The sequence below is a fragment of the Nannobrachium achirus genome, assembly GCF_963921795.1.
Source record: "Nannobrachium achirus genome assembly, chromosome: 10".
NCBI lineage: Eukaryota > Metazoa > Chordata > Actinopteri > Myctophiformes > Myctophidae > Nannobrachium > Nannobrachium achirus.
Genome location: NC_137819.1, coordinates 8,263,554 through 8,286,472, shown reverse-complemented (window position 1 = coordinate 8,286,472; position 22,919 = coordinate 8,263,554). Strand labels below are relative to the sequence as shown.

At 43.0% G+C, this 22,919-nt stretch overlaps 1 protein-coding gene across 1 annotated transcript in view; it reads left to right on the top strand.

The window, feature by feature from the left end:
- Positions 1–286: 286 nt before the first annotated feature.
- The window catches only part of LOC308292783 (glucocorticoid-induced transcript 1 protein-like), a gene marked incomplete at its 5' end in the record, with an annotated part of 45,034 nt that continues 22,401 nt past the window's right edge, over positions 287–22,919 (top strand). Inside the window, 2 exons of the mRNA XM_080735212.1 lie at positions 287–842; positions 15,797–15,954. Coding sequence (XP_080591338.1) covers positions 287–842; positions 15,797–15,954 — 714 coding nt within the window. The remainder of the gene's footprint in view (positions 843–15,796; positions 15,955–22,919) is intronic.

Below are 22,919 nucleotides of genomic sequence, written 5' to 3'. Positions count from 1 at the left end.
TCAATCAAACCCACGGGAGACGGGACCATAATTTGATCAACAGGAGCCGAATCTTCATCATCATCGGCGATCGATTATATATTTATGATCATCAGTTATTGATCGGTCGGTTTATGTTTAAATATCGATCAGAATCATCATGTCATCTCCTAATTGTATTCGTGTAATCAACAATCAAACTCCATGCAGGACTATAAATTGATCAATCAACTCGGAATAATTGCAGCCTATCATCAGCGATCGATCATCGGTTATTGATCGGTTGGGTTAAATATCGATCAGAATCATGTCATCATCACAGAGGCTGCTGGTGGTCAAACCCACTGACACAACAACAAACAGCACGCCGTCTCCTCCCCCATCATCACCCTCCTCTTCGGTACCAGGGGTAGTAGTGGGGGTACCACCGGGGGTCCGGCTGCAGCAGCCCATCCGTGCCACGGTGCCATACCATCACCACCACCAGAACCATCTGCAGCAGCGCTGTGGTGCTGCTGGTTCTGTTGGAGGTGGAGGAACTGGGACCCAGCAGAACCAGAACCCTGATCCCTCCTCCTCAGTGGGAGTTGGAGTCGCACCAGCAGCCCTGCTACCATCCTCCCCACCCAGCAGCAGCAGCAATCTGCTCCTCAGTCTGCAGCCAGGAGGAGGATCTACCAGCGGAACCACCGGAGGAGGCGCGGCGGGGAGCGGCGATCCTTCTGCGGCTGCCAAGGGCCGACTGCAGCGGTACAACAACCACCAGTACCACCAGATCCACCAGAACCAGATCATCCATAATAACCTCCATCAGAGCCAGCACAGACTGCCGTCTCCACCCGGCAACAACACCACCTCTGAAGGTAAATAATACACCACAACCAATGAATGAAATGCAAGAACGAAGGAGTGAATGCATCTTTGCATTCATGGATGGATTGATTGATTGCATTTATGCATGGATTAATGCAGTGTTTTCTCAAAACTTGTACATTTAAAGGTTCTCCCCTTAACTCTTGACAGTGTACAAATGGAAAAAAATGGACCCTAACGGGTCCATTTGGTTCCATTTGTTACACTGTCAGAGTTACAGACTTGTATTGGGTCGATTTAGACAAAGTCCCTGGAATACACTTTGAGAACCGCTGGATTAATGCATGGATCATGCATGGATGGAGCTACGGTATAATAATAGACATTTACAGTTGGTTGGGTTCTGGCTGGGTTAGTTAGCATCGATGCTAAAGGAGGAGGCCATAGACTTATAATGGAGGATGGGGCTATATGCTGCTAGTGCTGCTGCTACAGTGTACGTGTATGCTAGCTGCTTTTAATTGGGTCAGATTCCGTTTGGGGAATATGGGAGAGGGGGGGAGAGGGGGGGGGGGGGGGTGCTGTCATCATCATCATCATTATGCCACAACAACAGTAATAACAATGATAATATGCATCGTCATATGTTTTCATTATCATCATAATAACAAGAAGAGATGCAGAAAGAAGCCACTTGAAGGCAGTCTGTTTTCATTGCCTCTTTTCTTTGCAATCATATCATTTTTAATGAGTGAGAGACAGACACAGTTATGTTATATTGCCATTCATTTGGCATCAGTTTAAGTGGATGTTATTTATTCATATATAGGCCTATCTCATCATGGCACTGATACCATCCTGACTGCTAATGTTTACTTTGAGAGAGTGTTTTTTTTTCTCCTTCTTACTGTGCAATGGACTATTAGTTTACCCTGCAGCTTATGTTGACTGTTATATACAGTATATAGGCTGGGGTCTGTTTTGTTGCTATTGTTATGATTTATTAAATATAATATATCCAGTGATGTGATGTGTGGAGAATCATCAGCATCACTGTGGTGGTGGTGATGCTGCTGACACTGTAATGCCTGCCTCCGTGCCCCCTCTCCCCTGGCCCCCCCCCCTCCTCCCCTGTCGTAGAGACATAAACATTGGAGTGCTATAAATAAACGGCATGGAAGATGATTGGGTAGAAATGTGATGAACGTACGTACAGCAGGGTTGGTGATGCTAGTATGCAGGGAGAGGGCTGTTATCATCACGCTACGATGCACTGGATGGGAGGGGAGGATGGAATGGAAGCCTGCTTTATTGTGCTTATTATTATTTGCACACTTTTCTGTATGTGTCGGTTGACACCGTCCGTCCGTCCGTCCGTCCGTCCGTCCGTCCGTCCGTCCGTCTGTCTATGATCGCTGAGATGGAAAGAATTCCCATGTCAGCTCAGCTGTGTAGATGGAACCTAACCTAAGGCCTTGGCCTACTAGGCCTGCTGCTTAGGACGTAAACACAAGCCTGCTTCCATGTACCATCAGCCCCCAACCTGGGCTTTTAATCTATAAAACACCCAGTATTGTATGATTTTAATATGTTAGAGCTGTGGTTTTCAACCCTTTTCACATCAAGGTCCGTTATTTATTCAGCATTTGAGCCACAGACCAATATTTGATGACATTTAGCTTCTCAAACTCAAAACGTAGAATATTTTGTCATTGTTGGATTAGGTTTTGTTCACAAATTCCATGCTGTATTGATGTGTTTAGGAGAGAAGACAGGCAACCGTTGATCAGAAATAACAATTATTCTACATTATCTAAGTGTGTAGGTTTCTTGTAAATTAAGTAATGCAGCGTAATTGATTGATTGACTGCCTATTTTATTAGACAAAAATGTACAGCCAAGCACCCTGCCTAAAAGGAACACCCCAAAAAAGCCCTTAGTGGTCTTGTTTCCGTTGAAGGGTTCATTTGGTTTCATATTACACTCTCAAGAGTTACAGATCTATAAGGGTTCATTTGGTTACAGCATGGGACCACCTGGAACCCCCCCAATGTCCGCCAACCACCGTACTAAAAACATTCTAAGTGTATGTAATGCAAAAGGTGAGGTTATCTTATAACTAAAGGGCTGTCCATACTTCGACCGAAACCGAAGATTTCGGTCAAAAGGTCCTTTTCGACCATAAAATTATGTTCTGAAAAGCATTAGACCGAATATGAGTTCGGAAATTTGCACGTCGGAAAACACAACTCACCGAACATTTTGGTCGAAGTATGGAGAGGCCTTAAGCCCTCCTAGGGTTTATTTCTTACCTCAGTTGCGCAGCAGTATTCTGTCATCTTTCCTATGATAGTATTGTTACTGTGTAGATTATGTGTATGATTATTTTGTGCTGCAAATCGATAGATCAAATCTAGCGATCTACAAACTAAAACAGTGCGTCGTGACGTTGTGATGTTATGCTTGTGAGATTGTAGATCTGCTGTGCTGGCCAAATGCTGATGCCGATGACGTTCGTTCACCTATTATGTCATGATGCCCAGAATAGAGATGTGAGGGGTTTGTGTGTTGGCTTTGCTGCGAGCACACAGTGATACATGGAATCCACCAGCCAACATCCAGGCCTGTAGGAGTTTTATTATTCAGTGACATAAACGCTCATCAATGTATTTGGATGCACTGGTCTGTCTGTGGGGGATGTTTTGTTTTCCTCCTTTTTATTGAGGTGAGGTAGTAGGCTGTATTGTTCAGCTTAGGAACAGTCAGAAATGGTCAGCTCCCAGTACAACAGTATCACACTGTGGTTGTACTGGTCAGCTCCTAGTAAAACAGCATCACACTGTAGTTTTACTGGTCAGATACTGGTACAACAGTATCACACTGTAGTTTTACTGGTCAGCTACTGGTACAACAGTATCACACTGTAGTTTTACTGGTCAGCTACTGGTACAACAGTATCACACTGTAGTTTTACTGGTCAGCTACTGGTACAACAGTATCACACTGTAGTTTTACTGGTCAGCTACTGGTACAACCGCATCACACTGTAGTTTTACTGGTCAGCTACTGGTACAACCGCATCACACTGTAGTTTTACTGGTCAGCTACTGGTACAACAGTAGGATAAGACTGTTGAGGCGGCAGTGGCTCAGGAGGTAGAGCGGCCGCTTGGGAACCGGAAGGTTCCCAGTTCGATCCCGGGCTCCCCCGGAGTTTGAAGAGTCCTTGAGCAAGACTCTGAACCCCTAACTGCTCCTGATGAGCAGGTTGGTGCCTTGCATGGTTTCCTCTGACATCGCTGTATGAATGTGTGTGTGTGAATGGGTGAATGTAATGCACAATCATTGTAAATTGTACAGTCCTTGTGTTTCGGAAAAGAAAGCATCCATAAATCTGTTGAATGATGCTGTACTCTTAATGCAGCATACCCTCCTCCCAACACCTGGTGTCATATTGTCATACACCCTGCCTCACAGTTTGACGGACCCTCCTGTTGGTCAAAGCAAGTCTCATTACATACTCCATGTGAACACAGTCAACACACACAACTATACTGATATCTGGAACGAGAGAGCTAGAATAGCATGTGTTCTGGAGGTCTGAACGGTTCAACCTGGGTGTTGTCCTTAGTTTGATCATGATGTCATGCTAGCCAGGCAAAACATTTAAACAATAATGAGAATTGTCTAAAGCAGTGTTTCTCAAATGGGGGGGTACTGCAGGGGGTACTGTTATGAGTAATGACAAAACATTGACAGTCTTTGTTTGAACCTGCTCATCTGTTAATTGTGAAACCAAATTACATCAATACCTTGACTAGTACAACAGTTATTGAATAGAAAACAATGTTTATTTGCCAATATGCTTTTTAATTTTTGACATAATGGCTTTGGAACTGGACTTTTGATGAACAGAATGCAGGGGAAAGTGGTACTGCAGCCCAAAAGGTTTGAGAACCACTGGTCTAAAGTATACAACATGGGGCTTAAAGCAGCACTTGGCCCTTTTTCAGCCAGCCAGTCAACCAGTCAGGTGGTCAGCCGCTCCCTCCAGCCAGACTCTGTACTATTCCTCTTTCCTCTTCATCTCCACATCTTGATGCTCTAAACTGAAACCCTCCCTCCTCCTCCTCCTCCTCCTTCCTGGGTCGGCCACAAGGTCAGCCACGTGACCTTTTAAGGTCTGCGGGGCGATGACATCATGCATGCCGCACCCCCTCTAGGGAGAGACACACTCCCTCTGAGGTTCACTTCATTCATTCATTCATTCATTCATTCATTCATGATTCAAACATAAGGCATTTTTATTGTGTCATTGCAGATGTACTGTTCCTGTATGCTATTTAACCATTAGATACTGTACAGTTCGAGTACTGACCATATGACTCTACTCTGTATGACGTCACTGTCTTTGCGCAGAATTGTGGTTTAAGGTTGGCCATTATTATATATATAAATATTATAAAATGATAGATACAATTTGAATTACCGTTCAGGTTAACACTTTTTTCTTTCTGGAGCCAAATACCTACATAGCTGTGAATATGACTGGGTTATATTATATATCACTCTGGCCATATTCAGGTTTTTAGACAGATTTTGTTGTGTTTATAGACTGTTGCGTTCCCTCTCAATCACTGAAAGCAAACTCCTCCTGCCCCAAAGTTAAATTTACCTGCCAGGGGCAGGTGGGCAAGCCTTAAGTGTCAATGCATTGTTAAACTATGAATAGGCCCTCCAAGTACCCAGCTATATGCTTCAAAATGTATACTGTATATCAGACGATTGCTAAAAAACAAAGATACATTTTATTTTGAATGTAGTAGCCTCTTTTCTTCTAAACCCCTGGAAACCTAGAATCCCTATTCTTGGGGAGGTGTCAAACATTCAGCACGAATAGCAGATCTACAAGCTCACAATAAGTATAGTGTTTACCGGGAAATCATTTTTAGATGTTAGTGCTGGCTATTGGCAGATGTACAAGCTCGCAGCGCAGCACGGAGTGACAAGCTGCAAGATGTTATCATAGCATCATGTTCAACATTGCGATGCAGAGGTCTGTTGTTCACAGCATAACTAGTGACTACAGACACTAGTCAGTGAGTTATCCTGTGAATAACAGACACTAGCCAGTCAGTTATCTGTTTATAGAGGTCTGTAGTCAGTCAGTTATGCTGTGAACAACATGCAGAGCTAGCAGAATCAATGTGTTGCAGTTTAAAGAAAGGCCTTCCATTCATAGGAAGTGAGCGGTAAGACCATAAAATGCTGTCGCTATGGTAACGTCCCTTTTTTTAAGCGTATGGCTTGTAAAGCAGAACTCTCTACAGACGGAGGGGTTGAAAGCTGGGAGTGATTTAAAACACATCAGAGCCAACATGAACGTCTCTCAGCGCTGGAAATAAAACCACTGTTGGCTTTAGTTTGGTCTTCAGGAGGAGGTGATCTGATTCGAGGGAATGAACATAAAGTCTACTGCTTGTAATTGGCATTAAAACTAAAATGTGTTTTTTTTTCTGTTCTAATGTGGCCTAGATGAGTCTGTAGGGATCATGGCTGAGGGGAGGATGACTTTCCCAGGTGTTTCGTCCAGGCATTACATTTCTTAAAAACAAAAACGAAAAAGTATGTCAATAATAGAGGGCGAGTGGCAAAGTGAGTTTACGTTGTTTAATGTCGTTTAATGCAAACAGATAGGACGTTTCTGTTTGGATGTATGGGCTGTCGAGGCCAGAAAGTATTTTTTGTCACTCAGTAGGCGTTAACCGCATAACCAGGAATGATGATGATGTCACGCACATACCATCATTAATAATAATAATAATAATAATAATAATAAAACAATGAATGAAAAAAAGGGGGAGAAGTCCATAAATTACAAAGAAAACAAAAGTTAAGAAGTATTGAAACTAACAGACCTACAAGTTCACAAGCTCACGTTTATGAGCTTGTAGATCAGCTATCTCTTCACTAGTTTGGGTCTCAGGTAGACATCACATTTCTCTTTTGGGTCTCGAACCACTGGCTCACTGTGACATTTCTATATCATTATATCATTTGCTATCTATAGCTTTGCAACCATTTAGAAGATGCAAACCATAGGCTTAAAGCTCTGGTCTTGAAGGGTAATTATCTTGACATAATGTGACAGTCTAGCAGACTGCAGCCTGGCTGGAACAATGGAACAGACACACCCTGGGTTCAGCCTGGGTCCAGGGTTACTGGGAGCTGTCATTTCTATGGATTAAAGCTGTCAGTCGTCTTACAACTGATGACGTTTGGATTCCATACACTGTGTTTTGTTTTTTGTTTAGTTTTTTCGAATTTTTATCCCTTGATTTTTGTAACCCATTTTTTTTGTAACCCAGGTGTCATTGTCTAATGCAGGGGTCTTCGACAGGGACCTCATTGTCTTATGCAGGGGTCTTCAACAGGGACCCCTCGGGGGTCCTCAGAGTTACTACAGGGGGGGGCCGCCAAATCTTTGTGTGATAGGATCGTGTTTTTTACATTAACCATGTGAACCATATCTGTGCCCATATCTGAGTGGCTGGTTCTATTCTGATTGGAGCATTAGCCAAAAATAGCAGATCTATAAGATTACAATGCCTCACGCTGCGAGGCATTGTAAGCTTGTAGATCGGCTAATTTTGGCTAATTTTGGCAAAGAGGTTTGTAGAGGGAAAAGAAGAGCAGACTAAGTATTTGACGGCTCAAGTGGCTAAATGTCTGAAAACACACATTACTCCAACATGATGACAGTGCTGTCAAACACGTCTATAAGCTGTCTAAGAAATCCATGAACATTTTTAATCTGCAACACAAGGGGTCCCTGCTTCATCTCTCTCTCAGCTAAGGGGTCCTTGGCCTGAAAACGTTGAAGACCCCTGGTCTAATGTAATCCTGGGCGCTACACTCCCTCTGCCAACCTGGGGAGAGCAGCGGACCGACCTCATGCTTCCTTCTATGCATGAGGAGGCCAAGCTGCTTCTTTTCACCTGACAGGAGGAGAGTTTCCCCGGCTGGCAGTAGCGTGTGGAAGGAACACGTTATTCCAACCGGTTCCTTTCCCCTCCATCAGGCGCCCTGGCTGGCCACTGGGAGGCAGTACAGAGACCAAGATTACTGCATGTTTTTTGTGAGGGTATCTACCCTAGGGGACACGGGGAGAACATGCAAACTCTACACAGAAAGGCCCTTTTGCCAACCTCACCTAGGGTATGGGCACTGATTCCATACAGTGTTGCTTTCCTAGAATAAATCTATGACAAAAATGTTCGTCGAGTCGTCGACTGCCTTTTTTCACTGGCAAAATTTAAGCTATTCTGACTAAAACTAAGACTAAATATAATTTGACAACTAGGCTAACTAGGCTAAAATGTCAGGGAGGGACTAGTGGAGAAGAGATCCCGTAGTACGCTCGGGTGTTGCGCTCACAAGGCGTCACAGACCTTTTAGATGGTCTATTTTCAGTTATTAGTTTTGAGATGAAAGAGTGTTTTTGACCATCAGTAGAATACGTGATCAGAAGCCTCTCCATGAAACATGAAAGGTCTCAGAAATGTCATGAAAGCAAAGGTCAAAGAACACTTCAACCTGTGATTTCTACAACGGCTTGGCTGGGCAGTGGGGTGGGCAATATAATCAATATGGCAATACATCGCAATAGTTTATTTGACAATACTGTATCGATACTTCAGGCACTAGTATCGCGATACTTGGAGGAAAATAAAATATGATCCCATGCATAGGAACCAATGGTAGAAGTCCGGTCCTGACACTCTGCTGCCTCTATAGCTGTACTATAGTAGCTACTTCCCCTTCCCACGGTTCAGTGAGTGAGGTCTCTCGAGAAAATGGCTGATATAAAGCTGATATATCGCAATAGTATCGCATCGCAAAGATTCGCAATATATCGTGATACTATTGCATCGTGACCCAAGTATCGTGATACGTATTGCATCGCGAGATTCTTGCCAATATCCACCCCTAATATACAGTACTGTACATGGATCTCCATATATGGGTACCAGGGGTCTCCATATATGGGTAACTGGTCCGATATACATCACTAGCCAGATGGTCAAGACATGGCGCGACCTCACCCTGCTTGTCGCCCTGAGGCGTCTTACTAGCAAGAATAATACATAAACATGGTCATCTTACATACTGTGTTAAATTTCTTTTAGGAACTCTCAGACAACAATTTCATTTTTGGTTTATTCCATGCATTCTAAAAAAAACATAAAGGTGGCTGTGGTTGAGGGTTACTGCGAGGTGTCATTTCTAAAAGTGTAGGGCCCAGAGCCCAGTGGTTCAGTTCCCTGCATGTCGATCAGTGATGGTGAGGATTCCTCTGAAAGGCAGCGAGAGCACTGCATAATTCTGACCTATCTCTTTCTCCTCGGCCACGGCTGTCAAATTATAAAATATCCACTGCCGCAGGGTTAGGGTTATTAGGGTTAACATTATATATGCTCGCTGTCGGCAAAAGAAAAGAAAACCCTATTATCTCTTTGTGTTTCTTTGTAAAATGAACGCCCTACTTGATCATACTACCACAGCGTCACACACAAGCATCAAAGGTTGCAGATTCGCCGTGTTTCTGAGCTTGTAGATCTGCTACTTTAGCTGATTATTATTTTTATATTACTTCTTGTAACCATTATTTTATGCTTTAACTATTAAAAATAGCAGATCTTCAAGCTCACAGCATGGCACTCGGTGCCGAGCTTGTAGATCTGCTTAAATATATAGATTTATAAAGCAAATCATTGCCTCAGGGGGGGTCCATGGAACAAAATATTTTGAGATGAGGGTCGGCAGGCAGATATTTTTCTAGGGGTCCTTGACATGAAACAGTTTGAGCACCACTGATCATAGAAACATGTGTTTTTCTGAAGACTGTTAGGATTTAGATGACATTTGTAGGTATTTTTCAGGCCTAAATGGGTTAATTAGAATCCTGAAAAAAAACAGTGTGGACATGTGAGATTTCCACTAACGACAGAAACCATGGGCGTCCGGTGGCCTACTGGTCAAGGCGCATACCACATAGGCACCGTCACATAGGCATGGTTGCCGTGGTGTCGCCGGTTCGATTCCCGATTCGGACGACCTTTGCCGCATGTCACTCCCCATCTCTCTCTCTCCCCATTTCCTGTCAGTTTACTGTGTACTATCAATAAAGGCATACATTTAAAAAAAAAAAAAGCCCCCAAAAAAAAGAAAAACAACAGAAACCATATGAAACACTCAACACCTGTTTCTTGGGGGTGCATCTCTCCACTCCGACATGTCTCCTTTCCGACATGTCTCCTTTCCGACACTAACCCTATCTCTACCCCTAACCCTAAACCTAACCCCTATGGGAGTGTCGCCACTCCGACAATAAGAAGTCAATTTCGGAGTGGCGACATGTCGGAATGGAGAGAGCCTCCCGTTTCTTGGCTGGAGGAGGAGGATCTGGGATTGGACCCAACAACCACTCTGTTCTCTCTCTCTCTCTCTCTCTCTCTCTCTCTCTCTCTCTTCCATTGTTTACATGGCTACATTTGGTCGACCGAAATTCCCCCAAATCACCGGAAAGGAGAGATCATCACACATTTTTTTCCCGAAAAGCTGGGGTGTGTGTGTGTGTGTGTGTGTGTGATGTGTTTGTTTCTCGTTGTCAATAAACGTGGTGTCGACAGTTTAATGGTTAAAAAGTCTCAGCGCATGCAGGCAGGGCTCTGTATGGAGGCTCTGCTCTTATTTCTCAATGAAATAAGTACAAAGGACCCCAATAGAATCAAACCATAGTGTTAGTTTCTTGGCCCATTTCTGAAAAGAATAGCAGATATAGCTCATATGACCTTGTAGATCTGCTATTTTTTGGAAATTCATGAAAATGTGTGCAGATCTTTGAATATATAAAGCAAACTTTTGTAACTCAAAGCTTTGCTTCTAGGCAGGGTCCCTGGAACTACGTTATTTTGAGATGGTGGTCGGTGGCCAAATGCATTCAATCAGTCAAGGCTGTGCATGCAGGCTCAATCTACATGTACCAGGGGCGTCAATTGGGTATGGCAGGAGTATGCAGCTGCCATACCCTGAGTCCAGGGGGGAAAATAAAAGTGACTTTCATTTAAATATAAATCCACGAATGTCTCTTTGTCTCTGCGCTGGTTATTATGTTGTTAAATTACAGTAAAATGCAAAATGTAACAAAATGGTCACTTTAACTATTCTCCACACTTCTTCCCATCTTGACAAAATGGTATATTCACAGGTTCCGCAGGTCAGCTGCACAGGTGTAATGCATTATTGTCAATTGTGGCACATTTACTAACATGCCAAGTTTAGCCGCACTTGAACAACCGTTCCAGGCTGCCATATCCAGACCAAGAAACCATAGAAACCTGTGTAAAAAAACAGCCAAAATTTGTTTTTTTCAGACATTGTGAAAATATTTTCACTATATAACCGTGTTATACAAAATGTAATGCCTCTTATCCATGAGGACTCCCATCTTTGCCATACCCTAGCTTTTGCTGAACCAACTGACGCCACTGACATGTACATGTACAGTACATGTACAGTAGGCCACAAACACAGTGTCTATGGGTGCGTTCGGAAACCCGCACCGAGTGTGTGCTCAGTGTAGTGAGTGCAGTGGGCGTGACGTTGGAGAGTGCGTTCAGTGTGGCTTATTTACGAACGACCAGTTTTAACAGGGAGCTGTGTGCTTTTTCACTCTGAACTCTGAAGGCAAACTTTCTGAAAAGCAGCAGTTGCTAAGTATGCTAACGTAACATTGACATTGAAAGGAGATGTAATTCATAGCATTGGCATACCTGCTGTTAGTTTACACGTTAATGTGTGTGAAACTATCAAGGCCAAACGACCAATTAAGCTGCAAATGCTGCATTTTGCGGTAATTTCCTCCATTCTTCACAGCTGAGAAGCGTTCGAGACATGGCTATGAAAACCAACCAATCAGAACACCGAACCACCGCACCACACCGCCTAACCCCATCTTCTGAGTAGGGTTGGTGAGTGCGTGCACTCAACACACCAGTGCGCCGCGCACTGGATTTCCGAACGACAACGCACCAAGTGCACCGAATAAACGAACGACAACATGGCACACCAGTGCGTTGAGTGCGCATTTCCGAACGCGCCCATTGTCATAACAGGAAGTAGTAGGGTGCTGCCATGCGATGAAACCAGCACTACAACAACAGCAACAACAACACAGGAAATGTGCATTTCCTGTGCTGTTATGACACTAGAGAGACAGACCAATATGTTGGTGTGGATGTGGATGATCTATTCTATAGTACAGGCCGGTTCTCTAACTTAATTTATTTAAATATTTGAAAACCAGGACGACAAATGATTTAAAATAAAATGTTTTCCGTTAACGTAAACTTGATTTAAACTTTTAAACATTTTTATTTTTTATCGAACCGCTGATGCCGCCAGGCATCCATGCCTATGTGGCAATGCCTAAGTGGACCAGTAGGCCAGCGGGCGCCCCTCCACAGACATCTCCTGTTGTGTTGACGACAGTTGCTTCCCCCACTCAAACACACTCGCCCGTCGGGTAACCTGAAGGCAAAGTCCACTTCACCCGGGCAGTCGGGCAACCGTTAGTGTCTGTCAACCCCTGTGAGATATAGATTATTTATATACTGTCAGTATACAGTAGGGGTGTAATGATATAGTAACTGAAATAGAGATGGACCGATTGCAAAATTCTTGGCCGATACCGATCCACCGGTTTTATGAAGGTCTGACCTGCCAAAACCGATTTTTCCGATACCGATTTCTTTAGCTAAGAACTAGGAAATAGGGTTGCTCCAATACCCTTTTGTTTCAGGCCAAGTAGGCCTACAAGACATACTTCAATTTGAGTACCAATAAGCTAGAAGAACACTAATGCCAAATCAATCACAATAGTACAATATCCAAAATCACAGACAATATCCAGTCTAATATGACCGTCTGGACTAGGCAGGAGGAAAGCAGGTGACGCATGCTTTTTCCCCCCTTCTTTTTGGAGACGACATTGACACAGGATTATGGAATATATCCTTACATTGCAAAGGTAATCAGCACCATCTGTATTCTGTAGGCTGCCACTAAGTAGACTGGCTGCTACTTGCTAATGTTTACGTCACAGGACCGAGCATCATGCTGTGCAGTGCAAGAGATACAATTGGCCGATTTTGGCATATTTATGTCAGTGACCTGCCGATCACCGATTTGGCCGGTTTGATATGATACCTGCCGATTTCTGATATTGGCCGATACCGATGTCCATCCCTAAACTGAAACGATTGTAATTTGCTGTAATGATCTACTATATCGATATGCAAAAGCATATATCGTTCCGTTTTGGCTTTGTATCGTATCGGTATCGTTTAAAATGCAGATAATCGGTATCGAATCGCTTTGCATTGCAAATAATTGATTGTCTGGAAAAGTATTTGTGCCTTGTATTTAGCAATTTTAAGAAGGAAAATGAAAAAGAGGGGTTCAATTACTTTTCCATACTCTTGGTCTATCGATAAATGTGTGTAATCTGTTCATGTCAAGGTGTGTGTTTGTCCATACAGTATGTGTTGAAATATAATGTCCATGTATTTGCGAGTGAATCACAGTGTTACATATCCATAATAATAGATTTTTCCTTTAAAAACATTAACTATTGACACGTTTCACACAGATTTAATTTACTTGCTAAATAGTTACTATATCGATTTTAAATCATTGAATCGAATCGTATCGTATCGCCATGAATGAACCAATATCGTCCACGTATCGTATCGCTAACCATGTATCATGATACGTATCGTATCGCTGTTAAAATGTATCGTTACACCCCTAGTATACAGCCATGGCATTTCTAGTAGAAGTAGCTAGCCGTGCTTGCAGTTAGTGTTTTTTGCCTGTAGCCTTTATGGCTTCTCTCACTCACTCTCTCTCACACACACACACACACACACACACACACACACACACACACACACACACACACACACACACAATGCAACACCTTGATGCGAGCTTGTAGATCTGCTGTGTGTGTGTGAGAGCGTGCTTTTGTATATAGTTTGTACATAGTTGTTCAGATCACCTCCATGTATAAATAGACTTCCTTTACTTACAGTAATCAGGGATGTGAGCAGTGAACCTCAAATACATCCAAACCCATGATTAGAACCACAAATCTGGTTTACAGTATGTAGGTTAATCAAATATACATTTTAATGTATTTTGTGTCTTATATATTGACGAATCGACACCGATCGACACACAATTACTTATTAATTGACTTATCATAATCGACTACATTTTGATTTGTTTAATTTCACTTATTATTTTCAGAATTACACAGATTCAGTAAATATGTGAAGGAGAAACCCTTTAGCCTTTAGCCTAAAACCCTTCTAGGGGTTTGAGAAGTGGCATTCTCCAGCAATAGGCGTATATGTGAATTCATAGGATAACATGACATCAAAGTAGAATATACAGTACACATCTTTTACAAATACAAACATTCATTAAATTGACATATACAGAAAACAATTTAAGAAATGAAATAAAATACAACATTAATAGTATAATAAAGAAAATAAACAGCAAAAGCATATCAAAAACGACAAACTCTGAGCTATTTTCCGTGCTTGATACCACACTGAACTGAGCATAATACATTTCTTTCTAGTAAAAACTGCATTCATGGTCTGGAGAGGGCACTTTTTACAAACTTATTTAAGGGTAGGGGCTCAAGCCCCCGTCGATGTCTATGTGTGCACGTTCCTGGTGTGTGTGTCTGAGAGAGCGTGCTGCATGGTCTTGTAGATCTGATCTCCCTGTGAGATCAGATCAGTGGCGTGTTTAAATCCCTTCCTGTCGTGTGTACCTGTAACCTGTGTGTGTGTGTGTGTGTGTGTGTGTGTGTGTGTGTGTGTGTGTGTGTGTGTGTGTGTGTGTGTGTGTGTGTGTGTGTGTGTGTGTGTGTGTGTGTGTGTGTGTGTGTGTGTGTGTGTGTGTGTGTGTGTGTGTGTGTGTGTGTGTGTGTACGAGCTGACCCCGCCCTGTTCTGACAGTTTTAATGGGTTTCATCTCAAGGGGACACGGTCCTGTTCAGGACACACTGCAGTCACCCTGCTATGGTAGACGAGCACAGATCAGCACTGTGACCGTGTGTCACATGACACCATGTTTAATGGCTTAATGTATTTCCCCGTACGCCCAGATAGTGAGAATAATACTGTAGTTATTTTACTGGTGTGGTGTTAGTGGAGTCTCCTCTTTCTTCCAGCACTAGTTCTACTGCACACATCCTGCATGGGTTACGTGTAATTTGGTGACCTACTGCACACAGCCTGCATGAGTTACGTGTAATTTGGTGACCTACTGCACACAGCCTGCATGAGTTGCATGTAATTTGGTGACCTACTGCACACAGCCTGCATGAGTTACATGTAATTTGGTGACCGTGGAATGTTATTCCTAGAGACCCGTCCTGTTTGGTCAGCTTGGCAGGAGAGGAGAGGAGAGGAGAGGAGAGGAGGTTTAAAAACCGTAAGCAGGGTTTAAAAGTCCTGTATGCAGAGTGCCAAGCAGGGAGGCATTGGGTCCCATTTTGTCTTTGGTATGAACCGACGGGGATCGAACCCCGACCTCCCAGTCTCAGGGCGGACACTCTAACCACAAGGCCACAGAGCTGGTGACTCTGGTGCTCCAAATTGCATTTCACAATTCGCACTCTATTATTTTTAGTAGCAAATGCGAGTACCTTTTAGATTTTTTGTTTTGTTGTTTTCTGTTATTTATCCCACTGCATTGTCTGAAGTAAGCCAAACAAAAACAAGTTTTACTCTTATGTACCTGTACAAAAGATGCAACAATAAAGTACAACCTTGAACCTACCTTCTGGCACTGTGGAGCCCACAGTGGTGACAGTAAAACCTTTGATTTGAACTCTCCTATCTCTCTCTCTCTCCCTCCAGCAGAGAGCTCCATCAGGTCCCAGGTGGTGCGTAGCTCTGGTTCCATCCGCAGGGCCTGGTCTCTGGGCACCGTCACCGGCCCCTACCTGACCGGGCAGTGGCCCCGCAGCGACCCCCACCTGCACCACCCACCCTGCACCAAGGACACATCCACACAGGTAACACCACCCACCCTGTATAAAAGATACATCCACACACCTGGTGGGTGGGGGGGGGGGGTTGAGGAGTGGAATCGGAGCATGTTGTTGCCAAAGTTCACACCCCTCACTGCTTTTCAATTGATGTCATTGATTGAAGACTTTATTCAAAGTTTAAGGTACAGTTTCATGACCGTACAAAAAAAGTATTTGTGCTTGTTTTTTTCATTTGAGGTCCTTTTCTAACATAGAATGACAGACACAGTAATATGCAGCAAAAGAAGAAGAAAAGAAACAGAGAGAGAGAGGGCTTGGTTGGTTGTTGAGGGTCTGGTAGGTGGTGGTCACCTGACCTGACTGGGAGCCAGTGGAGGTCTGGGGTGATGTGGTCTCTGGATGGTTGGGGTTCCAAAGTTGTGTACAAACTGTGGTGTCTTGGCAACTTTGACAGTTAAAAGTGGACAGCAAACACCAGAGACACCAAGGGCCTAGGAACCAATGAGTTGGGGTGGGTGACCAGCCACTTGTGTCAGACTAGACAGACAGACTTTCTGCCATTTCACGTTCTCTTCAAAACACTTTGTTTTTGCTACTACGCCCACCGCACGTTTGACACGTTTGTTTAACTCAATAGCTGCCGGGCGCCGCTAGGTGCCGCTAGAGTGCCAGCCATTCTCCCGTAGGCATTCACTATCACATCCGGGTCGCCAGCCTGAACTGGCTTGGCTTTTCACTCGAATGAGTGCTATGCTAGCGAGCCGGAGGAAGTTAGCTATCAGTTAGCAATCGACTATATAATTTTTTAGAAGAGCGATCTAAAGTTATTCAGCCGCCAAAATAACTTGTCTGCTGGCCTCGGAACACAATCCGGAGAAAATCCGCTGTAAAGATGTGTTTTTCTATTGGAGTGGGCGGCGTGCTGCGGCCTTTTCTTCCCATTACCGGCCGTGTAAACAGAATCGCGGCCTTGTGCTAGGATGCTAAATTAGACCGGGGCTTCGTTGATGCCTCCGATTATTTAATTCATTTTACTAAAGGAACCGAATAATGTCGGTTCTTGTAATCCTTAATACGTCTTGCTGAAACAGCGTTTTTTTGGGGGGGCTCTAAACTTTTTTCTAAACCATTTTCAATGGAATAAATCATCGGGACAAGTAGAATGGCTCGTTGGGAGGCGGTGGAGGAGCCAGGACCACCCACGTCGCTACTAGCAGCTCAGGGTAAGCGAAATAGATAAAAAAAATTGTATTGGAATGGAAAAAAGAAACGAGATTATTCGGTTTTTGCACAGAAAGAGTTAATATTAAACTGAGCTTACTGTATGAGGCAGCCGCGGGTGAAGAGAAACACTCCAATTCCCAAATGCAACGGGGTATCACGGGACCGGGAGGTCAAACCTTCCTCATAGGCACTTAGACAGCAGTGTTCACACATGTGCATTCATCTCCTAATCTAACTTTTACGTTCATGTTTAAAACGCGGCCTTCCCTCCCGGCCGTTACAAAGGCACTGATGGCAGAGTGAAAGAAAATAATATCGCAAAAATCTATCTGTAAAATCAATTACATTTTTGGCATTGTGTGATTTTTGTTTCATCTTGAGCACTCAGTGTGTTAATTGCGTGGATAATAAACTGTCAATAACATGCATAGTGAATGTCAGGCCTCAGTAATATGACTGCAACAATGTCTGTTACTAATTATGTCAACTCTCTGGATAATAAACAGCAGTGTGTGTGTGGGGGGGGGTTTGTTTGTTGATTTGTCTGAGGAATGTGATTATGTTGACAAAAAGCAGCTTCTACAGACAGATAACCAACCAGATCAGTTTTTAGTTTCAGGGAGAAATGGACACAACACAGTTTAGCTTTAAAGCTCTCAAAGTGTCCCCCAAGGATCTATTTTAGGATCTGTCCTATTTTCTAATCTGACTGGATGATCTAGATCAGGAATAATGAGTCCTGCTAAAGATAACATTTGTACGCCAGCGATCCATGTACATGGTGGCTATCTGAGGAAAACTCAACGAAACATTGTTTATTAACCATTATGTAGTAACGCCTTGTTGAGTAAACTAGCTACTACTGTAGTATCTTTGGTTGATTGATTGATTATTTTATTAGACAAAAATGGAGAACAGTACAAGTATAGTCAATACAATTGAAATGTAGTCACAGTAAAAAAAAGTTACAGTTAAACACCCTGCCTAAAAGGAACATCCCAAATAAGACTTTTTACGGTCTTTTTTACTTTGGAAGCCCTCTGTATTTAATTCGTGGACATTATAAATAGCAAGCAAAGAAAACATTCAATAATATCGCAGTTATAAAAACACTATATGTACAGGATAGGGGGAACAAGGGGGTGGGGCTAAGGTGGTGGTGGGGGGGGGGGGGGGGGGGGGTGCTCATTTCTCACCTGTCTATGGGGGAAGTGATGACTACCTCCTTCTCTGGCCTCTCATGTTACCAGCTACTGCTGCATTACATCCACTAGCAGGGTGGATTGATTGATTGATTGATTGATTGATTGCTTGAATACTTTATTACTCAAAGATGTAAACGGCACTGTACCACCTAAAAGCATAACACAAGAAAGTCCTGGAGACTAAGGCTGGGCGGTATTGGGAAAACCTTCGATATTCAATAATGTTGTTGAATAACTCGATATCGACATTACTCACGAATCACGATATTAGTCAAAACAATTGCATTATATCGGTTTTAATGTTTTTTTCTGCTTTAGGTCCACTGCCTGCCTAACCCAGATAATGAATAGCATATCCATGCATGCACACTGCACAGTACACATAGAATAAAGAAATGAAATCCCGTATTTCCATTTTCCAAAAATAAAAATGTTTTATTGAAATAACCACACCTGGTTACAGATGGACTGCTTTTTTGCGTGTGCTATGCGCTGCATAGTGTGTCTATTAATTAATTTCACACATACACCAATACCTCATTTCAAGCCGTCTTTGTCGATATGTATACCTCACATGTTGATACCTCGATATCGATGTATTTTTGAAATATCGTCCAGCCTTACTTGGGGATTGTTTCCATTGTGGTCCATTGGACACACATCGACATGTCATTAAAAAATACACATAGCTATATTTACATAGCAATTAACATGTGGATACTGCTGTACCAGATCCATTGGCAGAAGGATTGTGTTCCATTATTATGAAACAGCCCAGGTGAACTGTGATCTGTGGCTGGAAGTGCTTTCTCTCTCTGTTCACCTTGGAACCCTGAACGAGCCATGGTTGGATTTTAGAAGCACTGCTTCACTTCAAAATGTATAAAGGTTGTTTCATGAAAGCACTTGTTGCTTCATAGACCTGGTTCAATTAAATGTTTTCTTTTTTAATATATTGTACTGGTGGAGAAAAGTGTCAGGGGTGATGTGTGATAGGAAAGCATCAGCAAGAACGAGAAGGAAGGTGAACAAGACTGTGGGACGGACGGGTCGGACGGACGCACTGAGGAAAAGACAGGAAGCAGAGCGGGAGGGAGCAGAGACTAGGGCCGTTTATAGTTCCATATGTTTGGTTTTGTGTACGTTTAGGGTGAGAGAGAAAAGTACAGTAATTACGTCGTCATTCATAGTTCCTCTACGGCCGACCCGCCCTCCGCTCCAACTTGGCTCCCGTTGCGGCTGCGCGCCACATATTGCACCTCGCAGCACACGAGAGCAGAGCATATCTGAGCAGAGCTAGACAGACATAAAGGATAGATAATAATTGGGAGAAGGACCTCTCTCTCTCTGTTCTCTCTCCTCTCTCTTTCTCTCTCTCTCTCTCTCTGTCATGGGGAAGTGGGGAATTTCAGACGTCAACACAATCTGTGTTTGGGTTAGCGTTGGTTAGCTGCAGTGTCGGTTAGCAGCAGTGTTTGAAGGGAGTGGAGGGGGAAACGCACTGTAACCACATGAACCCTGGCACGCTGCAACGTACCATCTCACACCCTCTCATCCAGAGAGACTTACTGTACAAGTGTGAGATCACAATAAGCTCTAGTCAACAGACAACAAGGTAAACAACAGTCACACAAGTAGAGTGAGGAGAGAACTGTTTAGTCCACGATGGGTAGGCAACCGTAGGCACGGTGCCAACATTGGCACAGGGAGGGTGATCACTGGCACTCTGGCAGAAGTGTTAGAGAGGATTTTTATTTTAAAAATAAATCAATATTGTTTTAAAAATGGTCAATTAAATTAAGTCACCTAATTTACAGCAAATTACATCCGGCACATAATTCTAAATTCATTAAAACTCTGAACCCTGACTGGGGAGGGAGTCGGGGAGATATTTGGGTTATTGCTCTGAGTCTAAAGCCTCTATCAGAGTCGAGGGTGAAGAGCTATTCACTTCACCGCGGTGTAGTTTTCTAGCTATCACCTAAAAATACATAACAAAGCCTAGGTGATAGCTAGAAAACTACAACGCGGTGAAGTGAATAGCTCTTCACCCTGGACTCTGATAGAGGCTTAATGATGTCCTGACAATCATTTTCAATTTTGATGGGGTGTCATTAAAAGGTATGTTGACATGAAACACTGACAATCTAGATAATAAAAACATGGCACTTGATTTCTAAAAGGTTGCCGACCCCTGCTGTTGTCTCAAAGAAACTATAGGATAGCAGCTAAACAATGATCCTAGCATCTGTCTTAACAACATGCTATCTACATAACACCCTGCACATTTGTGATCAGTGACCAGTGTCATTTTGTTCTCATATTTGTCACTTAGGCTTGTTTTCTCTGACCACAATTTAGATGCCAGTTTATTTAGACCAGTGGTTCTCAACCTGTGTGTTGGGACCCCCAGGGGAGTCCCCAAATTATTTTGGGGGGTCCCCAGATGACGATTAAGTGGACTTTTTAATACCTATAAAATGACATATTAAACATTGGCCAAACTGTCAAATATTAGAGGCAGACACAGTGTTATACAAAATGTAATTGGCTCGTCAGGGTGGGGGGTCCCCTGTTAAAATATGATTATTTTGCGGGTTGCGACCTGAAAAGGTTGAGAACCCCTGATTTAGTCTGATGCTAGGTTCATTGTTTACCTGGTATCCCATAGTTTCAAAGACTATTATTTTTGATAGTATATAGTTTGGTCTGATGCTAGGTTCTTGGTTTACCTGTGATCCTAGTTCTCTGTAGTGCCTACACTGTCTCTGTGTGTTCTATATGTACAGTATGTGTTCTAGTTCTCTGTAGTGCCTACACTGTCTCTGTGTATTCTATATGTACAGTATGTGTTCTAGTTCTCTGTAGTGCCTACACTGTCTCTGTGTATTCTATATGTACAGTATGTGTTCTAGTTCTCTGTAGTGCCTACACTGTCTCTGTGTATTCTATATGTACAGTATGTGTTCTAGTTCTCTGTAGTGCCTACACTGTCTCTGTGTGTTCTATATGTACAGTATGTGTTCTAGTTCTCTGTAGTGCCTACACTGTCTCTGTGTATTATATATGTACAGTATGTGTTCTAGTTCTCTGTAGTGCCTACACTGTCTCTGTGTATTCTATATGTACAGTATGTGTTCTAGTTCTCTGTAGTGCCTACACTGTCTCTGTGTATTCTATATGTACAGTATGTGTTCTAGTTCTCTGTAGTGCCTACACTGTCTCTGTGTATTCTATATGTACAGTATGTGTTCTAGTTCTCTGTAGTGCCTACACTGTCTCTGTGTGTTCTATATGTACAGTATGTGTTCTAGTTCTCTGTAGTGCCTACACTGTCTCTGTGTGTTCTATATGTACAGTATGTGTTCTAGTTCTCTGTAGTGCCTACACTGTCTCTGTGTGTTCTATATGTACAGTATGTGTTCTAGTTCTCTGTAGTGCCTACACTGTCTCTGTGTATTCTATATGTACAGTATGTGTTCTAGTTCTCTGTAGTGCCTACACTGTCTCTGTGTATTCTATATGTACAGTATGTGTTTACCCCGCTTACTGTAAGTCAGTGTCTGATAAATGCCTTGCGTTGTAAAGTTAAACAATCCGCGTATCACTGTCTATGTTTATTTCAGTGTTATTGTTGCTCGGTGGTGCGTTGCGCTACGCTAGTAAAACTCATGCTCATGTTACCCTGCTCTGAGATCCGTTTACTGCCACCTAACCTACATGTACCAGCAACACATCCGTGGGCCGGCGGTCATACGGGAGGTGACCGGGAGGTCTGGGGTTTAACAGTGTTTTATTAACCAGGCCTCTTGAAGCAGCACTGAGGTGTGACTGTGGCGTTGGCGTTGGCACCGCGCAACAAACTACTGTTTGTTTTGTTTTTGTTTGTTTGCACACGTTGTCCCCGGCTGCAGCTGTTGTTGCTACTGCCCTGGACTACAAGTTCTACAGTTCTCAACGAAGGCCCGGCCCGACTAATTAGCATGCATTTTAGGGCCTATCCCTCCCGAAAACGTTGGGTCAGGTCAGGTAGAGTCGGGTTTGGGAAGAATTTGAGAACGCTATTCACAGAGTAAAAGTAATAACAAATATAACATAATAAATATTGTTTTATTTTTTTATTGAAGCCGAGGCCTGACTCTCCCCGACAATTAGCATACATTCTGGGCCCCACCCGGCCCTGAATGTTGGGTCGGGTATGGTCGGTTTCGGGTAGAATTTGAGAACTTATAAGTTGTCTTAACAAGTTCACAATGTTTCCACTTTGCAACACTTTGTGAGTTTGCAGGGTTTTCAGTTTTTTTAGGTCGGGACCCACGTTGGGGTTCTTGTTGCTATGTACAGCATATGTATAGCAACATTTTGTTTTGTAATTGTTTAATAAATATTTGAAGTTTCTTTTCAGAAAACTGGAACAGGATTTACAAGGAGTTTTTTCTAATGGTTGGTGCCTTGCAAGGTTTTCTTCACCATCAGTGAAGAAAACCAAGTGAATGAAATGTGTGTGTATGTGTGAATGTAATGAATGTGTGTATGTGTGAATGTAATGAATGTGTGTGT